The 15,965-nt window shown below is 46.3% G+C and overlaps 1 protein-coding gene across 2 annotated transcripts in view; it reads right to left on the reverse strand.

Annotated features, from left to right (window-relative positions):
• LOC138949306 (cAMP-regulated D2 protein-like) overlaps window positions 1–15,345 on the reverse strand; it is a 16,637-nt gene extending 1,292 nt beyond the window's left edge. The window contains exons 1-8 of one of the 2 annotated variants that reach the window (XM_070321096.1): window positions 15,040–15,345; window positions 10,738–10,953; window positions 9,807–9,933; window positions 8,732–8,927; window positions 7,199–7,329; window positions 4,566–4,889; window positions 3,830–4,011; window positions 1–2,793 (exon numbers count right to left, since the gene is read on the reverse strand). The exon at window positions 1–2,793 is cut by the window's left edge and continues 1,292 nt beyond it. In XM_070321096.1, coding sequence (XP_070177197.1) covers window positions 2,082–2,793; window positions 3,830–4,011; window positions 4,566–4,889; window positions 7,199–7,329; window positions 8,732–8,927; window positions 9,807–9,933; window positions 10,738–10,934 — 1,869 coding nt within the window. In that variant the 5' untranslated portion in view covers window positions 10,935–10,953; window positions 15,040–15,345 and the 3' untranslated portion in view covers window positions 1–2,081. Of the gene's footprint in view, window positions 2,794–3,829; window positions 4,012–4,565; window positions 4,890–7,198; window positions 7,330–8,731; window positions 8,928–9,806; window positions 9,934–10,737; window positions 10,954–14,939 lie in introns of both variants that reach the window. The other variant, XM_070321095.1, reaches the window with a different exon arrangement.
• Between the last annotated feature and the right edge of the window lie 620 nt (window positions 15,346–15,965).

A 15,965-nucleotide genomic window follows, 5' to 3' on the forward strand; every position in this document is an offset into this window, starting at 1 on the left:
TTACGAAACCAAATCCATGTGACTGTAATCCGATTACGCTTCCGGGGGCGAACTGAATGGATAGATGACGTCAACTGATCGAGTGTGGAAACACACAAATAACGGCCTGAATAACATCAATGTGGTAGCTAAGGGCCTTCTCACATATCAGTGCACATGCTTGTTATGATTACAATGCTTTGAAAGGACCCGGCTGCACAGACCACAATGCACTTGCAATTCAGTAAACTGCGCATTACGTCATGTGGTTAATTGCTAGTAGAGCATTACTGGGAGCATTACTGGGAGCCGGTGAGTGGCGCACCGTACGCGATTGACGCCACACGAAGGAAGGGAGATAAACGCGCAAAACACTGGAGAAGATAAGGAAGAGTTACTGCGAATGGATGTACAGAAAAAACATAAAAACCAAAATCGGTTCAGCGCTGCGCGCTGAGAGCACGTGTTGAACATTTTCATCGACCAGATTGTGTCCGGGGTCTACCTGAATATGCCCACCAAATTTGAACCAGATCCATCGAGTACTTTGGCCGTGCATAGCGAACTGACAGAAAGACAGACAGACAGACACACACAAGCCGTAATAATGGCCACCTACCAGTGCGTGAATCTAGATAAGTAAGTTGCATTTGTCTGGAGTGCAACCTCTTCTGATACTGACGTTGGTGGGATGCAGCTAGTTCCGCCTTGTACTCGCTATTAGTCATGCTTTTATTTTAAATGGAACATTATAGTTTGTCTCGTTTACTTTTATACGGCGATATGATCAACGAAAAGTGTCCCGGCCTGACCGCTACAACTGTCAACTCTCTCTTCTTCTTCTTTCATGGGCTGAAACTCCCACGTTCACTCATGTTTTTGCACGAGTGGATTTTTACGTGTACGTGTATGACAGTTTTTACCCGGCCATTCTGACAGCATACGCCGATTTCGGAGGGAAAAATGCTGGGTATTTTCGTGTTTCTGTAATCCACCGAACTCGACATCAATTTCAGGATCTTTTCCGTGCGCACTTGGTCTTGTGCCTGCGTGTACACACGAAGGGGATAAGCCACTAGCAGGTCTGCACATAAGTTGACCTGGGAGATCGGAAAAATCTTCACCCTTAACCCACCAGGCAGCGGCGGCCGCGGCCGGGATTTGAACTCACGACCTTCTACCGATGTTGGGTTGTGGTGTCGTGAAGTGACGATTCCTCTATCCGCTCTGGCATGTTGAAGGCACCCAGGTTGGCGTGTGGTAGATCCACTGTCACATCCTCTTGTGATGGCACAGCTGTGTGACGTAATTTGCTCTCAAATCTCGTTGGCAGCAGACGATATTTAGTGAAGCGTGAGAAATCATATGATACAGAATATTTGAGGTTATTTTTTAGCAAAGTCGCACGAGGTAAAGTTTTTTTCTTTTTTTTAGACCGACTGGTGGACGAATTGACTTGTGGACGTTTTGACCATGAGCATGTGGACGTTTTGTGGACGTTTTGTGGACGTTATGACTGGTTTCCTTATCCACTACGCCACTGCGCCCGTCGGATCGCTATAACATATAACGGGTCACATAACATTAGTCTGAGTTTAAGTCAGATTAGTCACATGATGAACTACAATGGTAATACACTCAGTTGACTTCTTTCTGGGGATGTCGCGTAATTGGCGTCGGCAATTGGCGGAACTCCTAAACTTATACATATGTTTGACCCTCCACCACGAAATGAGTCGCATGTCACCTCACGCGGTTCTGCGCTAGGCATAATATAAGTCCGGGGGGTGTCTAGTAACAGTGTGAGGGTCACCATAGTCGCAGGCTTATAACTCGAAAAGTTTTCGCTCTTTTCTAAAACGGTTTTCACCACTGGATAGAGAATAAAAAAAACTCTGTAAGAAAATGTAAAAATATGAAAATCATGAAAAGGTGACATGCGACTCATTCCGTGGTGGAAGGTCACATATACAAGCGAAGAAAATATCCCTGTCATTTCGCCAGATCTTCGGTTATTCCGCAGAAAAACGGTCTTTTTCCGCGACATTTTTGTTTTTTCCGGGGAATAACTGAATAAAGTCGCCATCCGCAAAGGCTTTTGCCTAAGCTGCATAACCGATAGTGTCCCAAAAGTCACAGTTGTCACCCTTGTAGTTAACCTCCACCCCACCTGCCGGGGATTTGAACCTGAAGTTCGGCCAGTTTCCATTCGCATCGTAAGCTGGCCACACCACTTTTTCGTCCATCCTACCCTTCTTTACAACACGGCTACTATCATCCACGAGGCTGGGGTATCCTGAATGGACATAGTTCGGGTTCTCTGATTCTTCAAAGTTCGGTTTTCTTGGCTCAGCAAAGCTAGGGTTTCCGGCTGATTCTGCAAAGTTGAGGTTCCCTGATTCAGCGGAATTGACTTTCCATGATTCAGCAAAGTTAGGGTTTCTTGATTCAGCAAAGTTAGGGTTTCCAGACTCAGCAAAGTTGGGGTTTCCAGACTTAGCAAAGTTAGTCCAGAAGTCCATGATGAGTCCGCTGAGAACTTGCTCATCATGAGTGAAGGTGTAGTTACCAGCCCACTCTGAGTGAAAGACGTACACCAGCTCCGACCCGTGGCACACTCGCCCCTCACACTCTGCCACGGGACCCCAGCCCGGGAAGGAGAAGGCGTGGTCCCAGACGTAGAGCCACACGTGGGAGAGGCCACGTGACCGGATGTAGCGCGTGGCGTTGCGCGTGGGGCAGGCGAAGACGAGGTCGGTGCTCATCCTGACCATGGTCTCGCGCTCGTCACTGGTGCTGTTCGACGGGGGGTACCTGTGTGGGCACGGTTAGGTATGGTGAAGCAATGATGTTACAAACAATGCTACAACGGAGGAGGATAGCTTTCACTTTGCAAAAGCAAGTACTAGTGTTTTGAAAGCTTAATTAAATGTCGTAACAAAGAATCAAAAAACAAGAAAGGTAAGTTGTTGGAACGTTTGTTATTGACAACAAACCTGACTGACTATTAGGGTTTAACGTCCTCTTAGACCAACTGGTCTATATTGGGACAGGTATTGGTAATACGCTGAAGATATGGTGTGATACTTTGATTCCAACAAGCCCGCTGTGGCTGTCTTCTTCGACACACCAGCATTGGGTTTGTCTCGTCAAAGTATCGAAAATACGATCATGATAATCAGAGACGAGAGATGATGCATGCGTGTCTTCGTGTTTTCCAAGCCCTGAGACTTTCGCTGTGAACGTGGGATCTTTTTCGTGCGCATGTGTGCACACGGGGGTGTTCGGACACCGAAGAGAGTCTGCACAAGGTTGACTCCGAGAAATAAATCTCTCGCCGAACGTGGGGATCGAACCCACGCTGATAGCGACCAACTGGCTACAAAGCCAGCGCGCTACCAACTGAGCTACGTCCCCGCCCCCCTTACAAACCTTAATAGCAAACGTTCCAACAACTTACCTTTCTTGTTGTTTGATTCTGAAAATTGGAACGTTGGCAGTTTCTTTGTTTTTGGATGTTGTCGTAACAAAGGCAAGTCAGTAAAAGGCACTATTTGTGAGGGTTGGGTTGGCTTACTTCTACTTAGTTACTTTCCTGGTTTGTGTACGTGATGCTGTTACTATGCCGCCGCATCATTGTTGGTGCTACCCATCTTGCCGCCAGGTGGCGCCTCTAGACTACTTTCTGTATCCAATCAGTACCCGAAAGAAGCAGCGCCCCGAAGCGCATTCACTCATTTTGATTAAAGATTAACAGGGAGCAGATTAACTGCGTGCAGGCGTTTGTTTGTTTGTGTGTTTGTGTGTGTGTGTGTGTGTGTGTGTGTGTGTGTGTGTGTGTGTGTCCTACCTGGCTGAAATGTGCAGAAAGTGCGCAGGGTAGAGGGCGAAGAGGACCTCCTCATAGCGCAGAGCGCTGACAGACTTGTTCCAGGCACTGTAGATATACACCACTGTTTCCTCCGACACCGTGCCAATAATCAGCGGCTTGGGGCTGAAGTCACCTATACGCAGTACCTCCAGCGGTTCTGCCTGAATCAGTTTAAAACATGATGTAGCAGTTTAGATACTTTTTTTTTCAAGTGTAGTTAAACCATCATGTAACTCACTGAAGGTCCGTGTAGTCTTTACACCCCCCCCCCCCCCCCCGTAAATGAGAGTTGTAAACATTTTACTTTGTCTGTCTGTTTGTCCCTCTTTCCGCACTCATATCCCATTGGCACACACACACACACACACACACACACACACACACACACACACATACACACACACACACACACACACACATAACCACCACACCCTCGTCTCGATTCCTGATCTATCTCAAAACATTCAGTCAAAACAAAACAAATGTATACAAACTACCTGTATCACCAGGTTTAAGTCTCACCTTGGTTTAAACAGTATTTTATTTAGATACAAGTTGACAAAGCCATGGAATGTTTGATATAATAAAAGAGCACAACAAGATAAATAATAAGAATAAGAATAAATCATCTTTCTACAGCGCAAGTCCCATTTCACAGCTCCCAGCGCTTTACTATGAATGTGCTCTTGGTAGAGACAGACGAATAAAGTCTCACCTTGATCAGGTCGCCATCCACAAAAGGCCCCCAGGGCTCAAACAGTTCCAGCAACTTGAGGGAAGAGACGTCGCTCATGGTCTTGTACTGTGCGCGCGCAATGTCCATAGCGGATCTGGACCTCAGACAGTTCATGTCCCGGGGCCGACATCCCAGCAGCTCCGCCAGTAGCGAGCCCAGGACGATGGCCTCTGGGAAGCGCTTGTAGGGGATGGCGATAGGCGAGCTCTCGACGATAGCGTTGCGGAAGAAAGGGCTGCTGGAGGGGAGGGTGTAATGTAGGAGAACTGACTGAGCCCCGGCACTTTGCCCAAACAGTGTCACCTAATATAAGACAAAAAACGTAAGACATGAATGTAAAACATGGATTCAACCATATGCAACACCCTAAGTCCAACACAAAATGTCTTGCAAGCGCTTTTGTTGGGAATTGCGACAGCGGAGGGGTTAGGCCAAAAAGAAAAATATGTCTGTTTCCGGTAACCCGACCGACCCTATTTTAAGCGCCGACCCTAAAGGTTTCTTTCGCTTTTCGCACAAAAAAAACACACAAAAAACCGGGAGGTAATCGGTCGATGAGACTTCACAATCGAAGAGACTTACCTCCCGTTTCCGTCGTCACGCGGAAAAAACATGGCGGCCAATGACGCCAAGAATCCCTCTGAAGAGTCTGTGGCAAGATTTCCTCTTGCAGTTATTCTAACAAAACGTAAGAAAAAGGTTAAATTTTTTTTTTTAAAAACAAACAAAAAAACGACCGACCGACCCTATTTTTTTCGGCGATGTTACCGGAAACAGACATATTTTTCTTTTTGGCCTTAACAATAACGTTGTGAAAGTATGGGCCACTAACTATAGTTGGAAGCGTGTAGTGCAGAAGAACTGACTGAGCCCCAGAGCTCGATCTCCCCAAACAGCGCCACCTAATGAAAGACAGGAGAGGTAAGACATCACTCCCACCATGTACATGCAATGCACGAAGTCCAAAACGACCACTTCTTGGAAGCGCTTGTTAAGGCCATCCTTAATTGGGCCTGAAGTTAATTTCGCGTAGACTCAGCGAAGTCTTTTTACCAAAACTTCAGTGCAAAAGCTTCGTGCAGCGAACTTCGTAAAGCTAAAGGAAGGGAAATGCGAAACACAATATAAGGTACCAATCCGTATCGGAGAGCTCTGGATGCTCGCTTTCAAAAAAAAGTCAAATTTAAGGGGCTTACAGCTGTCCGTCAGCTCTAAGTGCCTATGTTGGACATGAGTTGGTTTATACGATTTGTTTGTTTGTTTAATTAACGCCCAGCCGACCACGAAGGGCCATATCAGGGCGGTGCTGCTTTGACACATAACATGCGCCACACACAAGACAGAAGTCGCAGCACAGGCTTCATGTCTCACCCAGTCACATTATTCTGACACCGGACCAACCAGTCCTAGCACTAACCCCATAATGCCAGACGCCAGGCAGAGCAGCCACTAGATTGCCAATTATTTTTAAAGTCTTAGGTATGACCCGGCCGGGGTTCGAACCCACGACCTCCCGATCACGGGGCGGACGCCTTACCACTAGGCCAACCGTGCCGGTCAGAAAGCTCGCTTTAGTAAATTTTAACGGGCTTATTGTCCGTCAGGCCTTAATTGCCTATATTGGACATGAATTGGTTTATACGATTCAAGTTTTACGTCCTCACGGCTTTTTGATGTTTGCGTGTTTAGGTGGTATCAGCCATCTGCACTTATGGTAGAATGACCAAGATCTTTAACGTGCCATTAAGTGGTGACACGGGGGTGGGAGATGGAAACCGTCTCTGGGTCTGCACATAAAGTTGACCCGTGTCCGTCCCGGCCCGGATTCGAACCAGCGACCTCTCGATCACAAGTCCAGTGCTCTACCACCTGAGCTACCCGGGCCCCCAAGCTCGCTTTGCAAAAGTAAGGCCACTATATAGCGTCAAAGCACATAGTGTGGCCGCACTGACTGAGTCGGCTCCAGCAGGAATTTGGGAAGAGTAGGGAGGAGTTGTGGTGAGAACATGTGATTTGGATTGGATTGGATTGGATTGGATAAGATAAGATTTACAGTCCAGTGAGGTTACCCTCATGGAAATTCGGGCTGCTTTCTCCCCGGGGAAAGCGAGCTGCCATACATACGGCTCTACCCATATTTTTTGTTTCTTTTCCTGCATGCGTGTATTCATGTTTCCTGAGACTTAATGCCGTGTGAGATGGAATTTTTTTTACTTTATTCCAAGTCCCACGGGTATTTGATGGACATTTTTATCTATGCCTATACAATTTTGCCAGGAAAGACCCTTTTGTCAATCGTGGGATCTTTAACGTGCACACCCCAATGTAGTGTACACGAAGGGACCTCGGTTTTTCGTCTCATCCGAAAGACTAGCACTTGAACCCACCACCTAGGTTAGGAAAGGGGGGAGAAAATTGCGGCCTGACCCAGGCCTGAACACGCAACCTCTCGCTTCCGAGCGCAAGTGCGTTACCACTCGGCCACTACACCCGTATTTGAATACGAGGGTCGAAGGGGTATTGTGCATGGGCTTCATAGATGATACATATAAATATTTGACTAGTTGCGTTATTCTAAGAGAGGATCCTTCGTATCGTTATCCGTTACTGACCTTGCTGGGATCTCCACCAAAATCCCCGATGTTGTCTTTCACCCACTGGAGTGCAGCCTGCTGGTCCAGAACGCCATAGTTTCCCTTGGCGTCGCTCTCAGCCTCTCCCGTCACCAGGAAGCCCAGAGCCCCTGAGTAAACAGTTCACCATCTCAACCATAGATCCCTCTATACCATTATATTAGGTTTACACTCATCTCGTCCCATTTCTCCCCCACCCCCGTCCCCGAAAACCAATCAGGACAAACTCTGGGCGGACATGGGGGTGAAACATGGCGAAATGTCAACAGAAATATGGGGCGAACTCGGGGCAAAACGGGGCAAAGTGAATTCGTGGTCGATATGGCCATGGGGCGAAAGGGAAATGGGACTAAAGGGATTGGTACCTTATATTGTGTTTCGCATATTTGAACAAAATAGTGTTTGCTAGTTTGATAGTTTAATGCATGTACAGGGTGACCCAAAAAAAGAGTACCCAAACAAAACGTCATAAATTGAACAAAAATAAAGCAATCTTCATAAAAATTTATTTACACACACAAGTAGCCTCTGCATGATTTGCACAGAAAATGTTAGCGTTCAAGCTTGTCTTTCAGGAAAGTTATGCTCATTCTACAGAACATGCTCCAAATGACCTCCGCGCCGCTGCAGGCAAACTTGAACTCGCCGCGCAAAGTTATCAATCACCCGCACACACTCCTGTTGCGAGATTCCGCGAATGGTTGTTGTGATGGCTCTCTTGAGTTCTGTGATTGTCTGTGGGTTGTTCCTGTAGACGTTGTCTTTCAGGAACCCCCAAAGATAGAAATCTGGGGGATTTAAATCCGGGGGAGGCCATTTGGAGCATGTTCTGTAGAATGAGCATAACTTTCCTGAAAGACAAGCTAGAACGCTAACATTTTCTGTGCAGATCATGCAGAGGCTACTTGTGTGTGTAAATAAATTTTATGAAGATTGCTTTATTTTTGTTCAATTTATGACGTTTTGTTTGGGTACTCTTTTTTTGGGTCACCCTGTATTTTATGGCTTTTACTTAGATTCTAACTAATCCGATCTTAGTAAAGATTTGTTGGCAATAACCAGAAATAGCCCCACATGCGATCTGTTGTATGTGTTGATGTCATGCTCCTTCGCTGCATGTGTTTGTTTTTCTCTCACAAAGGCTGTCGTGGACATGACGCATGATGGAGGACATATTTCAAACAAGTATTTAAAAACAATATAACTTTTGAGACGTCATTATTTTTGTCTTAAAAAACAATAACTCAAATTGTTATTTTTCCATCGGGTCTCTATTGTTTGTGTTACCAAAACTGGCTGGGGCATAACCACGTGTCAACATGTCTCGTGCTGTTTAAAGGAATGGTTAGCCGTGTAACCAACAAATACAGTATCTTGTTTGAAAGAAAGAGAGAAAGAAAGAAAGAAAAAGAAAGAAAGAAAGAAAGAAAATACAAAGAGCGAGATGGGACAGATAAAAAATTACATAAAATGTAAAAATAAAAAAAAAAAATAAAAAAAATTAAGACAAACCCATCCGGTAATTTATGTTGACAAGAATGACGCCTCTCGTCCCGGCCAACTTCCGGCCGTCGTAAAGAGGCGTACTTCCGGACATGCGCACAAAGTTGCCGCCATGGACGAACACCATGACTGGGTATCCAATGGACGTGTTAACACTTGCGTCTTTCGGGGTAAATATGTCCAGGTACAGGCAGTCTTCAGATGTCTGCAAATGAATACACATTTGAAAAAAAAGGTGTATGAACTGATGATAACAAACCAAAACCGTTTTAACTGCATGAATCCAAGAGCTGCCCAACCCTACTATTTATTTTTTATTTTTATCTCACCGAAAGTTGAATTAATAGGGTATACATTGGTTCCCCCCGACCACACACACCTCTTAGAAAGTGTAGTCTTAAAGCCGAACATCCGTTTCTAGGAGACAACACCTTATCATAAATTAGTAGGAAGCCACAGAGATTAATTTACTGTTCCCAGCGACACCGGATGTATTGCAGGCATGAGGCAACAGACCTACATCTGTCAGGCTCGCGATGTTGGCCTTTCAGTAAATGCAAGAGTTGTCCAATGCTATGACCACAAATTGCTTCGTTCACCCCTACCCACACTTGAATGAATAAGGTAAACATTGGTGCACCCTCCCCCTTTTAAGACCACTGTGACAGGGGAGGCTACCGCTCCTTCACAGCAGACTCTGCACCCGAGTTGTTGGCCTTTAAGTCAACACCGGTGTATTGTGGAATTCTGTTTGTGATGGGGTCTGGTGGTTTCCGATTGTCTGTATGTTCATGGAAACCTTCGGGTTTGCATAAGGCTAAGAAATTTGCCCTTACATTTTCAATCCTGTTTGATTGCACTTCGCCTCCCCAGGTGATCGTAGTGTTTCGGCACTCGGTTACATCTGGCGCTTGCGAGCAGGGTTGGGACTCGGCATGATATGTTCAGGCAACATTGGTGCACGACAGATGTACCTCTAGTGTTCTCGTGCTGACAACGCTAAATTTAGCTCTGTGGTCTTCTACTATAACAAGGCTTGGTTTCCTGGAGACGGATGATCGGCTTTTAAATGTGGAATGTTTACCTGAGAGGGACAGACCAGTGGAGGGCTGAAGAGGTCGCAGTGTGTTTGAGGGCAGGAGGGTCTCGTGAAGGTCGCGTTGTACGGTGCCTCACCTCCCCACGGCTTGGGCAGCGCGGGTGGCTGCCACCTGGACCGACAATATAATAAAGACAATGCGATGCAATGCAATTCGATACGATAGGATACGAAACGATCCGATGCGATGCGATACTATGCCATGCGATGCGATGATATCCGATGCGATGCGATGCGATGCGATGCGACACGACACGACGCGACGCAACGCGGCACGACACGATACGATACGATGCATTGCAACGCACTGCGATACCATACAATACACTACTACAAATGCAATAACATTTTATTGCCTGTAAACGATTATAACGAACATTTACTAAAAATTATTAGGACAATGCAATACAATAAAATACAATGCAATGCAATGCAATACAATGCAATAAAATACAATTCAGTTCGATAAAATACGATATGTACAATACCATACCATACCATACCATACCATACCATACCATACTATGCCATAACCTACAATACCATACCGTACAACACAACACAGCACAACACAACACAACACAACACAACACAACACAACACAACACAACACAACACAACACAACACAACACAACACAACACAACACAACACAACACAACACAACACAACACAACACAACACAACACAACACAACACAACACAACACAACACAACACAACACAACACAACACAATACGTACCATACAATACCTAGTGCTATATTTTTTTGCAATTCAATATGGCAACTATTACTTTCAACGGGTTTTGGCAACGCGGGTGGCAGCAATATTGACTTACAATACATACAACAACACACAATATATTGCACAGTACAGTACACTTTAAGATATACAATGATGACTTGGATCTCTCACCTGAGCTGACCAAGGGGTGGACTGGCGAAAGGCAGGCCGTAGTACACAGCCACGTTGTCCACGTACCGTCCGCGCACCTTGCCGTACCTGGTCATCACTTCAGGCCCCCCTCCCCCCACCGTCTGGTGGTCAGCCAAGCAGCTCGCTACCACAGTCAGGGCTAGCAAAGCTGCCGTGTGTCCCGTTCTAATGAGCATTATTGAGGCTGTACACAATCTGAAATTAAAAAGGAGACTGCTAACGTTCCAAAATTAAGAAATCCAAAAACACATAGACTGCCAACGTTCCAAAGTACAGAAATCCAAAAACACATAGACTGACAACGTTCCAAAGTACAGAAATTCAAAAACACATAGACTGACAACGTTCCAAAGTACAGAAATCCAAAAACACATAGACTGACAACGTTCCAAAGTACAGAAATCCAAAAACACATAGACTGCCAACGTTCCAAAATTAAGAAATCTAAAAACACATAGACTGACAACGTTCCAAAGTACAGAAATCCAAAAACACATAGACTGACAACGTTCCAAAGTACAGAAATCCAAAAACACATAGACTGCCAACGTTCCAAAGTTCAGAAATCCAAAAACACATAGACTGCTAATGTTCAAAAATGTATATGCTAACATCCGAGGTGAGGAAGAGAACTTGAAGGCAAAAATCAAAACTGGCCTGTGCAATCTGTAGGCCTACTTGTGGCTGACGGCGGCCCTCCATGGAGCCCCAAGTCGACTTCGCGAAGTCTTTTTTCCCGAAAACTCAGTGCTACAGCTTCGTGCGGCCGCCTTCGCGACTTCGCCAAAAGGACAGGGGGGATATAGCTCAGTTGGTAGCGCGCTGGATTTGTATTCAGTTGGCCGCTGTCAGCGTGAGTTCGATCCCAGGTTCGGTGGAAATTTATTTCACAGAGTCAACTTTGTGTGCAGACTCTCTTCGGTGTCCGAACCTCCCCCCGTGTACGCTACATTGGGTGTGCACGTTAAAGATCCCACGATTGACAAAAGGGTCTTTCCTGGCAAAATTGCTTAGGCACAGTTAATAATTGTCTACCTATACCCGTGTGACTTGGAATAATAGGCCGTGAAAGGTAAATATGCGCCGAAATGGCTGCAATCTACTGACCGTATAAAATTTCATCTCACACGGCATCACTGCAGAGCGCCTAGAACTGTACCCACGGAATATGCGCGATATAAGACTCATTGATTGAAAATGGTAGGACGTCAGCCGGCCTTGTTTATTTCACTTAAATCATTAGACTACCTCCCCCCCCTCTTCCCCTCCAAAGTACTGATGATCAAACCTTGGACCCCGTATTTCCCTTATATAGAGAGAGTCTAATTCGCAATGAAAAATGGCATTATGACTTTCATCACCGCAAAGTCATTCTTGTCTCGTTTAAGGGACGTAATCGCTTGGTGCGTTTTCGAACAAATCGAATATTTAAATGAAATCTATCGTATTATATCCCAAATGTGCTTTACTTGCGAGAACTTGACATGCTTTTCTCCCTTAAGATAATGGCACGTCTTGAAATAAGTCGGGAAGCATATTCTGTCTGGAGTTTATTTTGGCGGAAGCCCGGCTGACGTCCTACCCAGGGGAAGGTCGCCTAATATGGACCCCTTTTTGTTTCATGCTGATAACTAGTTTGTTTCTTTTTGAATAAGTTTGATTTTGTGCTTGGTAGTTGTTCTCTCGTTAGTAAATAGTCAGGCCTAATTAGAGCGAATTTGCTTTGATTAACATTCAGCAAACATTAATTAGAAAAACATTCACAACTGGTCCATGCTAGGAGCCTGGGCGCAGAACTGATTCCATGGAAATAACTGAGCCTTCAAGTCAATACAAAACTTGTCCATTTATTGCGAGGTCTAGAAACATTCACACTGTTGCAGGATTTTGACCCTGAGTCAAAAGTATTCATGAAAATAGCCGTGCCTTCAAGTCAATATAAAACTTTACAATTGCGAGGTCAAAACTCATTCACGCTGTTGCAGGATTCTGACCCGGAGTCACCACTTGGCCCCGATGCAGCCAGCGTCTCCACATGCCAGTCACAATCACATCGCTCCAGTTTCAACTACACCTTGCCTGGCGTGGCGACGAGCGACTTATCTGTGTATCCGTGGACGGTGAAAATCCAAGTGACGGTATCCAGCGGTGACGACACACGTACTGTGCTCAGGTAGCCTGATGGACGACCAGCACGTGCTAACTGCAGCACACTGCATGCAACCGCTCAACAGAAGCGCTGCAGGCTTTATATTCGACACGGACAGGCGTCTTCGGATTGAAATCGAACGTGGACCAGCGAGTTCGCTCACTGTGGGAATGCAAGCAGCTTTCGTGCACCAGGGCTTTGACGAAGAGGAGAGCAGCGGCCACCCAGACATCGCGGTGCTGCGGCTTGACCTGTCCCTGTCGTGTTCACCGGGCTGGAACGTGTCCATCGTGCCCGTGTGTCTGCCAGGCTCCGGCCCGGTGCAAGGCTGTTGGCTGGAGGCAGAGCAACCCACACGCCAACGATTCCGCTACCAACGATTCGGCGGCAAACGATTCCGCGGTCAACGATTCCGCGGCGAACGATTCCGAGGCTAAATATTAGGCGGCCAAAGATTCCGCGGCGAACGATTCCGCGGCGAATGATTCTACGGCGAACGATTCTGCCGCCAAGGATTCCGCTGCCAACGATTCTGCGGCCAACGATTCCTTGGCCAACGATTCCACGGCGAACATATCCGCGGCGAACGATTCCACGGCGAACAATTCCGCGGCGAACGATTCCGATGCAAACAATTCTGCAACCAACGATTCTGCGGCCAACGATCCCGTTGTCAAATATTGTACGGCCAACGATTCCGTGGCCACCAATTCCACGACGAACGATTCTACGGCGAAAGCATCTCCCCGGCTGGAACGGATGTCCCTCAAGGTGTTACCTTACCCGGAATGCGTTCGCTTCCGCCAGTTAAACGACCACAGCAGCTTCAAAACGACGTTCGAGGACGACGAGGTGTGCACTGACGGGGCGGGCCAGGCTGGGTGTTTCGGAGACTCGGGAGGGGCTCTCCTCTGTCGACAAGAGGGCGAGCCTCAGCTGAAGCAGTTCGGCGTGGTGTCTAACTTGCACGGACAGTGCGTCACGGCGGACCAGACCACCACGTTCGACAGCGTGCCTTTCTACCGCAGATGGCTGGAGTACGTGGCGCTGCCGGCACTCAACGACACAAGGGACAGCACGCGCTGGCTGGTGTGTATGATAGACAAGTGTCTCGGGCTCCGGAAGGACGACTGGTAGGGCGAAAACGGCGTCGTCTTATGTCGCCTGTTCGCCGTCTACAACTTCTGCAAGCACCACGACCCCCGGCCCCAGCGGTGCCAGAAAATCGTCATCATCCTCGTTCTGTGGGACAGGTCCAATACGCAAGTGTTCACGCGTGAGGAGATGCTGCTCTACTTTGACGAGGTCATGACCCGTCTGCCTAACCCTCAGCTCTGCAGACTCCCGTGAGCTCGTGACTCTCGCGCTCGTTGTACGTTAAAAATCAGTTCTGCAGTTGTAAATGTTCCTTTGTCTCACTAACGGTTTATCTCACATGTACCGATAGCAGACTTACACCTTCCCTTCAGCGTACTAGATCATGTCAACCTACACAGGTCTGTCTACATTTTGACATGGAAATGGAGCATCATTCCCTTTGGACACACACCAAGAATCAGCACCATGACTGCATGTTGTGCACAGCGGGAATTTTGTTGCCGAATTAAATAAACAGGTCTCCTTTAAAGAAATCAATTCAACAAGAACAAAATCCCACTCCGCATATGTTACGATAAAACACGATTGCTTAGACGAGGAAACGTGTGCCTTCATAATCATGGCGTTTCAAATTATCGATTTTTTTCTACACGATTAGACATGGTTTATTCGGCTGTTTGTTTTGTATCATATGACATGTACTCTTCGAAAGAAGTTAGGGGCATGCGTTTTTTGCGGAGCAGTTTCCTGCTGGGCTGATTAGTTTACAATAAACCAACCAAAAGACCACTCATTTCCCAGCGCATGCAACAACAACAACAACAACAACAACAACAACAACAACAACAACAACAACAACAACAACAACAAGCTTTTGTTTATGTGTTATGAAATCTTACGTTTATCCAGAGAATGAAAGAAATATTTAACATACCTCAGGTCCCGTTGGATCAACAAACTTAATCCCTGGTTTCAATCAGATCTGCTGATGTACGTGCTATACAGTCAAGAGTAAAATGTATGTCACACTGTACCAATTATATCTGTCGTTCCAAATCCGTCACGATAAATATTCTGCGTTGATAAATGGGGGTTTTCCTTACCACTGCAAGACAGTTTTATACAAACACACATAATTATAGTCGTCTGCTTTATCCCACAAAATTCAGTGTGCTGAAGGCTTTCTTTTACACCGTTGTGTGCGTTCACATTAAAAATGGCGATACAAAATCCAACAGAGCTTCAACAGAATATGTTACAACGCGCTTTATAAAGCAGGCCCCCGTGAGCAAGTGTGCTTGTGTGTGAATGAAGCCTTTGTGTTGTTTCCGTAGCTATTTTCTGCCTGCTTTTCTGTGTCGGAAAGTTATCGACAAACGAGGAAGTAGCTTGCTATTGGTGTACATTTCGCACTATAGTTTATGAACCCCAAACAGCCACAACTAACTGTGTAGGAATAACTGCAGTGTGTGTACTTCTCTGTGTTGATTTTGTGTGGGTGAATACTTGACTCCCATGTGAACGTGTGTGTTGGCCCTCTATAAGCGGCCAATGCGCGGGTTGTTGTTAATACTGCATCTGTACTGCTGCTGCGTTCCATATTGTTGTCGTTATTGACGCACACGCACACGCACACGCACATCACACACACACGCACGTACGCACACACACACACACACACACACACACACACACACACACACACACACACACACACACACACACACACACTCACACAAATAGTGTGCATGCCGATGTGGCATGCAGTCACCTACTTTTGTTGTAATTACGTTTGCTCAAGCCATTGCACGATGTAAAAAGAAGTAAACCGTGTTTTTATTGTGGCACCTTGTTGTGACCCGTTTTGTGGAGCGTTAATATTTTTACGTGAGATTCACGTGCTCCTTGTTCAGTTGTTGTGACCTGGTTTTGGTCGGAGCGTCACAAACTGCGTCGTTTA

The sequence above is a fragment of the Littorina saxatilis genome, linkage group LG15 (genome assembly GCF_037325665.1).
Source record: "Littorina saxatilis isolate snail1 linkage group LG15, US_GU_Lsax_2.0, whole genome shotgun sequence".
Classification (NCBI taxonomy): domain Eukaryota; kingdom Metazoa; phylum Mollusca; class Gastropoda; order Littorinimorpha; family Littorinidae; genus Littorina; species Littorina saxatilis.